Source organism: Apostichopus japonicus, chromosome 15 (genome assembly GCF_037975245.1).
Source record: "Apostichopus japonicus isolate 1M-3 chromosome 15, ASM3797524v1, whole genome shotgun sequence".
In the NCBI taxonomy this organism is placed as follows: Eukaryota; Metazoa; Echinodermata; class Holothuroidea; order Aspidochirotida; family Stichopodidae; genus Apostichopus; species Apostichopus japonicus.
This window is the reverse complement of record NC_092575.1, coordinates 28553997-28568451: the sequence shown is the minus strand read 5'-3', so window position 1 is coordinate 28568451 and position 14455 is coordinate 28553997. Positions and strand designations below refer to the sequence as shown.

The following is a 14455-nucleotide window of genomic DNA, read 5'->3' as shown; positions in this document are numbered from 1 at the left end:
ATCAGCCCCGCTGACCATATGGACGCTCCGCCACTGCGCGGCGGGGGTGCAGGCCCTAATTCGCCATTACTAATGTAAAAGAGAGTTTTGACATAATTGGACCTCCATGCTTTTTATACATCTACATGAGACATGTCGTTGTTTACATTAGCATCCCGCGGTATACTGCGCAATTTTAACGGACCGTACGGTACATGATGGCATGCGATGTAATAACCGATGCTTGCTTATCGATATTGACATGAACACGTTGAACGCTCCTGTAGGCAAATTATCTAAGCGTAGCGCCACCATAGGTTGGCGCGAAGCGTACAAGAAAATTTTGGCCGAAAATGCCTCCCAGATCGCTGGAAATGGCACTATCCAGGACCATTTGTTAGCGCGAAGCGTACAAGCAAATTTTGGCCGAAAATGTCTCCCAGATCGCTGGAAATGACATTCCCAGGCCTTGTAAGTTGCCTCTAAGCACTTTCTATTTTGAAATTACTTAGCGATATCATTTAAAAAGTTCTGAATGGGGGGGGGCGGGCGGTCGCCCCCATTCCAAAATGCGTCATGTTCCTCGACGACACGGTCGAGTTCGAGACCAGCCACAGTTGGTTTCATAGCACAATTCTGCACACGCGTTATGATAGACCATATATAGTATATATATAGATCATTAGTGAGAGAGGAAAATGGAAACGTCAATAAATAGAGTTGTCGGTGTAAGGGGTAAGGTGAGTCACACTTTTACGAAATCATTGATCCGTCACTGGCTACCCTTCAGCGCTGTAATGATGTCACTGTTCCTCTTTCTCTTCCCGGTGTCTTCGCGTTTTGCTTTTACTCCCTCTTTTTCTCCTTTTTCTCTCTTTCTTCTTTTTCTTTTCCCTTCCTTCCTCTCCTTCTCCTCTTTTTTCCCCTCTTTTTTCCCCTCTTTTTTCATTTTTTCTTCTCTTTTTTTTCTCTTCTCTTTTTGTTATCCGGGGGGCGCGCCTCCAACGCCCCCCCCCCTGGATACGCACCTGATATTTCGTAAAGATGGAGAAAGTTTTGAGTAGTGCAGTATGTATGTTTGTAACAATGGAACTTGTATTAATATGTGAAGTGCTCATCTATTGTGTCTTTTTTTCAAGCAATATAAAGCAATATTAATTAAAACTTGTTTCGGACATCACTGGTGTTTCGGACATCACACACATGGACGGAAAAATTGGAATGTTTATAAAATCAAAACGGATGAGTGGAAATGTGTCATGTACATACTGTATAGTTGAGGGAGTACTTATGCTTTAATTAGAGTAACAAAACAGTCTTGTGGGTTTTAACATACTTCATATATTAGTTGCTTCATGATGTTTCGGACATCACCAAAATGTGGACGGAAACATTTTCCATGTTGTTTAACTTTATCGTGTAGTAAAATGTGGCTGAACGGACATGCATCTGATACATATTTTATTTGATACAACTATTACAGTATTGAAAAAGCACATCACTTTTAACATTTGTTATTTAACCCCAAACTACGCCACTCACAAATTGGTGTATAAATGTGGACGGAAAAAGTGATGTCCGAAACACTGGTCCAGTTTCGCAATAATTCGCAAATTCATCGATGAAATTTTCTGAAATATATATGAGAGGGAACCTACAGCCACAAAGTTCAATCTTGACAAAATTTGGAGCAATCCTCTTTTGGAGTTGAGATTAGCTCGAAGTACAAATAGTGCAGTTTGTAAACGGCAACATTTTCCGTCCACATTACGGCACCTCTGGGAGTATAGCATATATATATGCATATCTCAGGAAATTGTCTATGCTATGGTAGGTACAGCTAGGTGGACTCTCTCCATGGGATTAATATTTCGTCATCGCTATTTATATCGCACACCAACTTGGAACCCGAACGTGATCCCTGTGTAGCAGAACTGAGACATCAATAACTCAAACAAACATATTCCGGTTTTGGCTGTCAAGAACAGAGTTCCATCAGCACATCCGAGCTCTACACATACATCTTTGTACATACTAGTAGTAGTAGTAACCGCTCTAGGCTCTGTTAGATTAGACTTTTCTCACGGGATTGAACATGGAGAAATGTGAGTTTCCCACCATAGTGTAAATCTAGGACAGCTTAGCCAACGTTAGATAAATGCTTCTGTAAGTTACGTAGCCTAGCTTGTGCAGTGGAATACTTAGGGACTTGATTGCAATACAGTAGCGTTCAAAGATTAAACCTAGGCTACGCATTAAAATCAGGGCACTTCTAATTGTTCGAGGGGAAGACATTTCGATTAGGGTACAGATCGAGGGCCGTCAAGTTGGCCGGAACCAGTGGGAAACTCCTGATACTAGCTGCAGCACTTTTCAGCTATTTTTCTGTTTCTCACAGCAATTTTCACACTTAAATTAAAAGTGATTTTACTTTCACTAGTTTAAGCAATTATTAGGCCGTGGCTATTCTTACAACTAGTCGTAACAATTATTTATAAACTATTCTTACAACAAAGGCGAATTCAAGCGCAGTAAAGTAGATAAAGTAACTGCGAATGTAGTAGGGGTAACCCTAACCCTAAACATAACCATTAACCTCAATCCTAACCCTAACTCTAACCCTAACCGGAAATTATTGTTACTCCTCGTCGTAAAAATAGTACTCCTGGTCATAAAAATAGCAACTGCGCATGCGTAGTCGGAAATTATTCTTACGACTAGTCGTAAGAATAGCCACTTTGCAATTATTAACTCCACCTATGACTACTCAGCCCTGTAGACTGAGCTCTGTGTCGTTGACAACACTTTGGCAATGATTTTCAAATAGGTGCAGTGTCCCTTCACTCAGTTTTGTCAACATATGTCATTTTTTGGAAGTGGATAAATCTTACATTCAGAAGTCAAATCAATGACTAACATCTGGAAATCCAGCTTTGCTAATGTGTAAATAAATGTATTACTAAATAACTATACTAGAAGGATACGTTTCATCTTACAACCACCTAATTCAATGATAGAAATACCTATGTATATTTTTAAGTACTAGTATGATATTGTTCTAAAACTGTGAACTGTTTTCTTTGTGGTATCTTTTCAGCATTTTTATCCATAATTTTTCTTCTTTCCCTTTAAGACTCAGTTACTGCCTTTGACCAGTCAGATGTTAAATATGGTTTCTCTGGAACTACAGGTCAGTTTTCAAGAGGTCAAGAAGTTGCAAGTCTTATACACCAGGTGGAGGAGTTACATACTCTCAGTGAAAGTGCTTGGTCCTTAAGGCAGTACAAAAAAGAGTGTGGTGCTCCTGTGAGTATTCCATAATATTAAACTGTCTACAGTAGGTTTACTATTGTTTTCTGTGGTGCTCAGAAGTGACTGTGTGTTAATTTATTACCCAAGTTACTGTAACTGCCTCCAAAAGCTGGTGAAAATCAACTTAAAAGGATTGTCTGGTTGCTTTAAGAAGTAACCTTGAAATACAATAAATAATTTTCCAAACAGTCAAAGTTTGAGAATGCTAATGTTGCGTTTGACAGAGAAACAATTTTTTAATCGTTAAGGATGGACACTTCAAATATGATTTGAACATTAAAGAACATGACATCATTTTAGCAAACGTAGATATTGCAATATAAGCCACGCTCCGTACAGTACAGTACCTACAGTTATCACAACAAAAACCGCGTTTGTATACAGATATGTGTCTTCCTTAATTTTCGGCGAAATTTCTTATAAATTAGGTACATATGTATACTATATATATGTGATACTATGCCATATACAGTATGTAGTAGATCGGTGGTTTCGTGGTCTTTGTGTAACATACTGTAAGATAAGTTTTAACAGCAGACGCTTCGTTGTTTATACATCACGCTATTCAGCTTCAACGCGAAGAATGTTCGCATGTAGGTTACTCTAAGGTTTACAATCCTACAGTTCTGCGAAGCCTAAGCTTCTCGGTACTACATTCTGCTCTGATATCGATTCCGTCAAGATTCATCTTTCGGCATTCCGAATACTTTTCAAGTTTCCTTTAACTGTAAAGTTGATCTGTGAATTTTATTTCAGCAATTTCAAAGAACAGTTTATGAACTGTTGTTTGAGTGTGAGAGTGTATTATGTACAACGCTAAGTACGTATATACCAACTGGGCATGGTAGGCTGTATATGTACGTTCGCGATGTACACGTAATATATAATAGCCAATCACCTGTGCGTACACACAAGAGTGTATTTGCTGCGGAAATAGGAGTGCTAACATCAAGTCGCTCGTTTTGTCTATTTGCCTGCACTAGTGCAGGCAAATAGCCTGATAGGCAAATAGACATAGCTACGTCAATCACCAAATTGATGCGTTCGAACAACGGTGCTTTTGGTGAGAAATTGGTGAATTTGAAAACCCCATTTCTACAAGAAGAAAACGTTGAATGGGGAAAAATTGGCCCATGGTTAGAAAGATAAAAATAAGATCTACAAGGAAAAACTTCCACACCAGACAATTCCTTCAAAGGTTTATAAATTATGTGCATGCATAAGCATTGCAAAGCAAAGATAAAAAAAAAATGATTAATTGGACAAGATTGTGTTGATCAACAATCTTTGCTTTACCTGATTGCAGTTTTAAGTATTAATTCAAGTAATCCAATTTGCATTACTCATGTAATTGTAAATGTTCCTACTAGAGCAAACAAATCTCACACTACCTAGCTGTGTACACACAGTTTAAGGCTACACACTTTACATCAAAGTTTGGTAACCTTTTTTCTTTTCATAATCATACAATGATGTACCAAAGCAGTGGGTATAGTTGCTTACTGTAGTATGCATGATGCGCCTGTTTTTTTCTCTTTATACTTTTTACTTGATATTGCTTTAATTGTCTTTCTTTTACTTGCTTTCTTTTGTTTGACACAGGCATGCAAAGGATCGTACAACAGTGAAAGAAAAATGTAAGTCATTCTTAGTCCCGGATCTTCTTTGAACAGTGAATGTACATTTTGTCAGGTTGTCAGCATTAATGACTACAGTGAAAGTACAATGTTCAGTGAAAGTAAAATGTAAGTCATTCTTAGTTACGGACCTTCTTTGAACAGTGCATGTACATTTTGTCAGGCTGTCAGCATTAAAGACTAGAGACTACCAAAACAAAGTCAAGATATGCTTATGCAAGCTAGACTCTGCCCATCTCTCCTTACTGAGATGGTTTACAGTATAACCTAACCCATCACTCCTTACTAAGATACCCTCCTGGCATTGCTCAGATGGTCTTAGGTGCCTTAATTTGCTTCCCCTGTAGGTGTTATATTAATTAACTCTGTGTTCTTCTCTCTGCACCTCTAATTATTATTATATAATATTTACAGGATGAGGCTGAAAATTGATATTACTGCTCCCCTCGAGAAGGTGTTAGTGTATTTACTAACCCCACCATTCGGTTTCCGAAATATGCCGGAAAGGGACGGAAGTAACATACAGATAGTTGAACGTCTTGGAGGGGTAAGCTAAGAGACACTTTGTTTGCATGTTAATGAAAAGTTACCAAAAACAATGGATTTATGGGAACCTGTTATGAGAATTAGGTCAAATTGACTTGACTGGTGAGCTTTTCATTAACTATGTGTAGCCCAGGTAGATGGCAACAGTATTAGCAACTATTCTAACCAATGTATATCATAGGCCAAAGAGTGAAGAAAGACCAGGCAGTCCACTACCTTATGTTTTAAGCAAAAATACCATGAAGACAAAATAAAAAAGAGCATAGTTGGTGTCAAGTAGACTGTCATGTAATGAGAACAAAAATTAAACAGGATAAAAGTTGCAAGGAAATGTATTTTGCCAGTGACTCACATTAACCTTCTGGTTCCCTGTTCTCTCTACAATGGTAATACTAATTACCATACAGTATGTCAGTACACATGGGTAAACAATATGTTTGAATTATCAAATTAAATACTAAGCTCTTACTGTACTGTACAGTTTAGAAGTTATGGAGTAACAAACTAACAATATTTTACTGGAATCAAGGTTTTTAAATGTCAAATGAACATGGCTCAGTCTAACAGTTTCAAAATAGTTAAAGTTATAGCCTACGTGTTGGTTCTAGGTGATATAAATTCAGGTCAAAATCATTTCCCGGACTTGACCATTACTACACTGTATTTATGTGCTCAATGAAAATATCCACTATCATTGTAACCTACATACTGTATATATATATACAAATAACTGCTCCTAAAAACTGTACACTATCATTGTAATCTTTATATTGAAACATACAACTGCTCTTAAATAGTATACACTATCATTGTAACCTACATATATAGAAACATGCAACTGCTCTTGAATACTGTACATTACCATTGTAACCTATATTGAAACATGCACTGCTCTTAAATAGTATACACTATCATTGTAACCTACATATATTGAAACATGCAACTGCTCTTTTATACTGTACATTACCATTGTAACCTATATTGAAACATGCGATTGCTCTTAAATACTGCACATTACCATTGTAACCTATATAGAAACATGCACTGCTCTTAAATAGTATACACTATCATTGTAACCTACATATATTGAAACATGCAACTGCTCTTTTATACTGTACATTACCATTGTTACCTATATTGAAACATGCTTTGCTCTTAAATAGTATACACTATCATTGTAACCATATAGAAACATACAACTGCTCTTAAAGACCATCTATGTAGGCAATTTTTTTTTTTTTTTTGACTTTCCATTAATTTAGGAGTTTACATACCATAATCAACATGTGTAAAAAATAATCTTCGAAAACCTACTATAACCCATCAAAAAACGACCACGAAACTGGACATTTTGGGTAGTCACGTGACATGAACCTCTGGAATGTCTGAAAACAGAGATTGACCCAAAGGAGCCTCTGGTCACTGTGTGACGTCATTGTTTGTATACCGCGAAAATCAAACGCTGATATAGGCACTGTTTGTACACAGACAGCGATCAATTTTACTGTTTTTACTTCCAATTTCGAGCGTTTGAATAGCTGTTAGCTTAAAACAAGAGCACATGAAGGTTAGCAACTAGCTTTAAGACAATTATAAGCAGAAATTTTAGTAACATTGGTTATTTCATTAGCAAAATTTTCACTCAAATGGAAGCATCTTTTACATAGCGGAGCGTCAATAGGTTCGTACGGTACAATATACTGTAGAACATGCTGGCAAGCAGCTTGGCGATTCCGTAATACAATTTGATCGCAAGATACCGTAAACTGAACAGAAGAATAGACCTAAAAGATGCCTCATGCGTGATATATGACGGGAAAATGGCTTACGTTACTGTCAACAAATTACCAAAAAGAGACTAAACATAATCGAACAACTACGAGAAGACGCTGACCCGAATCGACCAGAGTAGCATATACATGACTAAGCTTCAGCTGAACATAGTACTTACTCTTTTTAATATCCAAAAGTACAAGCACAGAAAAAGTATCCTTTCAATAAACAAAATTTAGCAGTGAATATCCAAATCCACGTTTCTCGTTCAATCCTGGGCGAAATACTACCGTGACTCTGTGTAATTCCATAGAGTTAGGTCTAGTTGAAACAGGCCTTGGCCAGTTACATCCCACAATCACAAGACAGTCACTAACGAAATAAAACGTCCGATCGCTACAAAGAACCGTTTTTATTCAATTTCTTGGACCATGCAGATGCCGGAATAAACATAACGGACAATATAACACAATGTATCACAAACTCACGATACTGGAATACAACAAAGAAAATAGATAAATGCGATGAAATCCTATAGCATGACTATTTACACATGTTGTGAGCCATACATATACTAACAATCCTACCCTATATATAGGCACGGTATATACACGGTCATCTCTTACGGTAAATATTATACTGTCAATTGCGTGATATAATGTTACATGTAAAGACGTCCTGAGCTTGTTTACGGTCAATTTGACATTAGCTATGTCCGGCCATGGTCCGACACAGCTATCGACAGAATATAACTTTCGCAGTATGAGACATTTGCAGCTTACACAGAGGCAGGGTCATGCATGTGGACTCATGGGCATGAGATACTCAGGGTGCTGAAAAATCTTTCCGCGTGGATCTCAAAAATTGATCCAAAGTCTGCGGCGTTTTACGTCGGTTCTTTTACTCGGAAATCTAAAAAAGCTGATGCTTTTGTTGGATGAGGTATAACTGCAACCTCCAACAACACAGAATTGTGGCATTTCGGGGGAAAAGGAGTATATCGTTGATGTTTTTGGCAGCTCAAGTATACAACTTTACACACTAAAAGTATTGTTGTGAGTGAGGTATACAAACAGTGACGTCACATGGTCACCTGATGTCTTCGGAATGTTTCAGGAATGTCTGAAACAGGTTTCATAAAAAGCTGACTTTTCTTCCCATTTTTCACGTATTTAACGTCCGAAATTGGTAAAGTTAATTACAGCTATGTAATTGGAGTGAGTTAAGGATTACATACATGCAAAATGGTGGGATTTTATGTTCATCGAAAAGTCTCCATAGTTGGTCTTTAAATACTGTATATTACCATTGTAACCTATATTGAAACATGCACTGCTCTTAAATAGTATACACTATCATTGTAACCTATATTGAAACATGCACTGCTCTTAAATAGTATACACTATCATTGTAACTTACATATATAGAAACATGCAACTGCTCTTAAATACTGTATATTACCATTGTAACCTATATTGAAACATGCACTGCTCTTAAATAGTATACACTATCATTGTAACCTATATTGAAACATGCAACTGCTCTTAAATACTGTATATTACCATTGTAACCTATATTGAAACATACAACTGCTCTTAAATAGTATACACTATCATTGTAACTTACATATATAGAAACATGCAACTGCTCTTAAATACTGTATATTACCATTGTAACCTATACTGAAACATGCACTGCTCTTAAATAGTATACACTATCATTAACCTACATATATAGAAACATGTTACTGACCTCAAATACTATACATTACCATTGTAACCTATATTGAAACATGCACTGCATTTAAATAGTATACACTATCATTGTAACCTAAATAGAAACATGTAACTGCTCTTAAATTCTGTACATTACCAATTGTTACCTATATTGAAACATGCACTGCTCTTAAATAGTATAAACTATCATTGTAACCTACATATATAGAAACATGCAACTGCTCTTAAATACTATACATTTACATTGTAACCTATATTGAAACATGCACTGCATTTAAATAGTATACACTATCACTGTGTCATCCTTTAAAACAACAGTTGCAGTTCAAACAATGTGTTTCTTCACAATACATGCAATATTGTATAATCTGACCCTCGTTAAGGAAGACTGTTGAAACATATATGTAAATAATGCATGTCTATCTACTCTGAACATGAAAGACTTGTGTTAACTTTGTAGCTAAAACTAGCAGATTAGAGCTGATGTGTTTTTGTCTCCTAGAATTGTTATAAAGAAAATTGTCCATGAAGTTAGTGAGTAGTGTATATATGGTTATTTTTCTTCTATATTTTTTGATATTTTTCAACATAGGGAGCTATTGTAGCTTACAAAGATATCCCAGCGCAAGGCCTCTGTTGTTGCAATTTTGCAGCACGAGATAGTTTAGTTTTGGCAGCAGTGAAAAAACCGACAAGCAACGTGGCTATTGCGGGGATAAAATCAATTGAGCATCCTTCTCATCCTCCTAGAGATGATGCTTACAGAGTAGATATTCCACTAGCAGGTCTTTACCTTGAGCAAGAATGGTAAGTTTGTTTAATATGTTAAAGGTCTTTAACAGCTCTTTTTCATAAGTCTGCCTCCTTTCAATCACCTTAGAAGATGGCAGCTCTCACTAGCCAGTGTCATTTGACATTTGCCTGCTTATAGAAAGTGACTACAATGACAGGGGTAATTGGCCTGCACAAAACTGGAACTTCAGGTACATGTGTTATTGGCGTGTGGATCAGACAAGATTTTGTAGTCCTGAAAATAAAGTTAAAAATAGGTAATGTTAGTAAGGACAACTAACATCCTGAACTTTCTCTACCTTTCCCTGTGAAAGTGAATTTTCAATGACCGATTTAAGCCTAATTTAAAACATATTGTTTCCCTCTCTTCCAGGGATGTCGTCCATGTGGAGGAGTTTGTTTCTAAAGTAGATATGAAGGGCACAATTGGTAAAACGGGACCAGGGAGCCAGATGGAGCACATGGTACGACGGATGATCGCCTTGGGCCGAGCCATCCCAATAATGCAGGATGTTGTTGGCCAACCACCTTACATGCAGTTCATGTAGACTGATGGCTAGCTTATACATAATCTAAAGTTATTAATCATGCATAATTAATTATCCAGTCACGGGACATATCCTGCTCCGTTTTTAACTGTAACTGCTGATGAGGTACGTCATGAGTTCTCCAAACTAAATTCACCAAAGGCTTCTGGCCCAGATGGGTAGCAACCAATATATTTGCAATTATTTTTAATCTTTCATTTAGTACCATGACAATACCAACTGTATGGAACCGATCATGCATTATTCCTATACCCCAAAAACCCTAATATAAATTGTATGAATGATTTAAAACCTGTAGCACTGACCTCAGTGGCAATGAAAACATGTGAACATCTGGCTCTTAAGTTTTTAAAACCCATTGTGGACCAATATTTAGATCTGATTCAGTTTGCATACAGGTCTAAGCGTAGTACGGAGGATGCTATTTTATTCTGTCTCAAAAAACTGTATTGACATCTTGAACATACAAATTTTCTGCTAGGGTATGTTTTTTTTATTTTTCATCTGCTTTTAACACTATTCAGCCCCACAGTTTAGTCAATAAGTTATTAGAAATGAACGTATGCCCTGATTTAATTGGGTGGATTCAATATTAGAACATCTTATAGCACATCCAAGGTTATTATATCAAATACTGGCACCCCACAAGGTAAGGTTTTAGCACCATTCTTATTCCCTCTGTATACATCAGATGCAAGGGCAAATCATGAAAAATGCTCAATAGTTACACTTTATGATGCTGCCTTATTGGGTTTGATAACAAAAGGATGATGATACTGCCTACCTAGAACAGATAAATTACTGTGAGCAAAATTTTCTAGAACTCAATATTAATAAGACAAAAGAAATGGTGAATGATTTTCGGAAGTCCAAAGGGGTATTAAATGATGTCATTATTAAAGGAAGTATTGTTGTTAGGGTAGATAATTATAAATATCTCGGGTGGTTATAAATAATCTACTTGCCTGATATGACCATGTAGATATTTTAATGAAGAAACTAAATTCTAGGATGCATTGCCTGCGTATGATGGATAAGTTTAATGTCAATAATAACATTCTTTCCATGTTTTATGACTCTACCATTTGTGGTGTTTTGCAATATAATTTGGTGTCATGGGTGGCAATGCTAGATTGGAAGTTACTTATCGTATTGAAGCTATGATCAGACAGGAAAGTCACTTAATCGGGGAAAGTCAGCCAACCTTGGCCTTGTCTTTTTTAGTATATTTGTATTTGTGTAATACTGTTTTTATGCGAGCATTCACTTACCCTTTGTGGGGTTTCATAAAGTTTATCACATCTTGTCTTACACATGCACTTTAAAATACCTCTACAGGAACACACAATACAAAGTTACTATGATCCCTGACACAACCATTGGCTTGTGTGCACTTTAAAATACCTCTACAGGAACACACAATACATAGTTACTATGATCCCTGACACAACCATTGGCTTGTGTGCACTTTAAAATACCTCTACGGGAACGCACAATACATAGTTATTATGATCCCTGACACAACCATTGGCTTGTGTGCACTTTAAAATACCTCTACGGGAACACACAATACGTAGTTATTATGATCCCTGACACAACCATTGGCTTGTGTGCACTTTAAAATACCTCTACGGGAACACACAATACGTAGTTATTATGATCCCTGACACAACCATTGGCTTGTGTGCACTTTAAAATACCTCTACGGGAACGCACAATACATAGTTATTATGACCCCTGACACAACCATTGGCTTGTGTGCACTTTAAAAAACCTCTACGGGAACGCACAATACATAGTTATAATGACCCTTGACACAACCATTGGCTTGTGTGCACTTTAAAATACCTCTACGGGAACGCACAATACATAGTTATTATGATCCCTGACACAACCATTGGCTTGTGTGCACTTTAAAATACCTCTACGGGAACACACAATACGTAGTTATTATGATCACTGACACAACCATTGGCTTGTGTGCACTTTAAAATACCTCTACGGGAACACACAATACGTAGTTATTATGATCCCTGACACAACCATTGGCTTGTGTGCACTTTAAAATACCTCTACGGGAACGCACAATACATAGTTATAATGACCCTTGACACAACCATTGGCTTGTGTGCACTTTAAAATACCTCTACGGGAACGCACAATACATAGTTATAATGACCCTTGACACAACCATTGGCTTGTGTGCACTTTAAAATACCTCTACGGGAACGCACAATACATAGTTATTATGATCCCTGACACAACCATTGGCTTATGTGCACTTTAAAATACCTCTACGGGAACGCACAATACATAGTTATTATGATCCCTGACACAACCATTGGCTTATGTGCACTTTAAAATACCTCTAAGGGAACGCACAATACATAGTTATTATGATCCCTGACACAACCATTGACTTATGTGCACTTTAAAATACCTCTACAGGAACGCACAATACATAGTTATTGTGATCCCTGACACAACCATTGGCTTATGTGCACTTTAAAATACCTCTACGGGAACGCACAATACATAGTTATTATGACCCTTGACACAACCATTGGCTTATGTGCAACAGAAGCCTATAGTGATAATGTGCACAAATAAATCAAATGATGAAAGCTGTAACTAGTATACAAAAAAAAATTATTGTCAAATTGTGAAGCGGAAAGTTTGCAGTAAAACTACTTACCATAGTTACAGGGACTTACATTTAAACAACACCCTTTGTATACATTGAGAACTATAGATGCTTGCAGATAATGGTAAGGGCTATTAGCCAATGGAATGACATGCAATTTAGAAACCACCATTCCACTATTTTTAGCATGAAAATCTCTGTAATGGAAATGTTGTTAACTCTGTACTTGCAGTTGGTAATTGTTCTGGCTTGTTTATTTGCAAACAAATTCACACACCTGTACAAATTATTAGAATTTTGGTTCTTTTCAGAAGAAGTTGTGGTTTTTGAAAATGATGAAAGCTGTAACTAGTAAACAACAACAAAATTATTGTCAAATTCTGAAGCGGACAGTTTGCCATAGACTAGTTACCATAGTTACAATAAGTTGCATTTAAACAACACCCTTTGTATACATTGAGCATTATAGATGCAAGAATGCTTGTACACAATGGTAAGGGCTATTAGCCAATCAAATGAAATGAAATTTGGAAACCCCCATTCCACTATTTTTAGCATGAAAATCTCTGTAATGGAATTGTTGTATCTCTGTACTTGCAGTTGGTAATTGTTCTGGTTTGCTTGTTTTCAAACAAATTCAAACATCTGATCAAATGATTAGAATTTTGGTTCTTTTCAGAAGAAGTTGTGGTTTTTCAAAAGAAAGAAATATATTAATCCAAAAGATTGTATGTTTTCCATAGGCCTAGCTGTGGGTGTATTTGGAGTTTGCTTCCTTCAAAATGTATGCCGGAGATGAAGGTTTGGACGCTGTACACTACAGTTCTATCAAAAATATTCAAAAAGTCAATCTCCGTAAGGAGTACTTGACTTAAGCCTCAGGCCGATAGACTAGGCCTGTGCAGCCTAATGTTACGGTGCTCACCTACAAGGCTATATCGATATCTTGTAGTATTACTTACGTATGGCTCTGGCGCAAGGCTCTTTAAAAATCCAAATGTTGGATAACCGCGGGATGTACGTAACTAACATTATAGTCCCTGGTCATATATTAAGTAACTTTAGTGCACACGATGTGTGCAATGTACCACGTCGGGCAACTCCAGTAGTATATTTGGTGCTTTCATTTGGACAACCAAAAAATCCTTTGGGTAACCAAATAGGACAAAGGACAACCTTAATATTTTCTTTAAAATGAGTCCTGTATATGGATAGATTCTAGTTATATCTTGAAATAGTAACTTCACATATTAGGTATCATCACTTAATTGGCTGCTAGTGGTAGCATGTTACTGCTAGTGGTAGCATGTTACAGCAAGCTGCTAGTGGTAGCATGTTACAGCTAGAGTAGCTGCTAGTGGTATCATGTTACAGCTGGCTGCTAGTGGTAGCATATTACTGCTGGCTGCTATAGTGGTAGCATGTTACTGCTGGCTGCTAGTTTTAGCATGTTACTGCTCGCTGCTTGTGGTAGCATGTTATAGCTGG

The 14455-nt window shown here is 37.0% G+C and overlaps 1 protein-coding gene across 2 annotated transcripts; it reads left to right on the top strand.

Moving 5' to 3' along the window:
• The first annotated feature begins 1054 nt into the window (after window positions 1-1054).
• On the top strand, window positions 1055-13364 carry LOC139980994 (uncharacterized). Of its 2 annotated transcripts, none has more exons than XM_071993080.1 (6): window positions 1055-2084; window positions 3113-3285; window positions 4894-4928; window positions 5343-5475; window positions 9576-9790; window positions 10149-13364. In XM_071993080.1, exons 1-6 carry the CDS (start codon window positions 2075-2077, stop codon window positions 10321-10323), a joined length of 741 nt encoding a protein of 246 aa, XP_071849181.1. In that variant the 5' UTR covers window positions 1055-2074; the 3' UTR covers window positions 10324-13364. The 2 variants fall into 2 exon arrangements, with proteins under 2 accessions (XP_071849181.1, XP_071849183.1); XM_071993082.1 differs by lacking the exon at window positions 1055-2084 and adding an exon at window positions 2903-2922.
• Window positions 13365-14455: the final 1091 nt, after the last annotated feature.

What these genes read in the sequence shown, in the direction of transcription:
- LOC139980994 (XM_071993080.1), top strand. An exon ending in AAAAAGAGTGTGGTGCTCCT is followed by an intron (nt 3,286 to 4,893) that starts GTGAGTATTCCA and finishes TGTTTGACACAG; the next exon opens with GCATGCAAAGGATCGTACAA. An exon ending in TACAACAGTGAAAGAAAAAT is followed by an intron (nt 4,929 to 5,342) that starts GTAAGTCATTCT and finishes TAATATTTACAG; the next exon opens with GATGAGGCTGAAAATTGATA.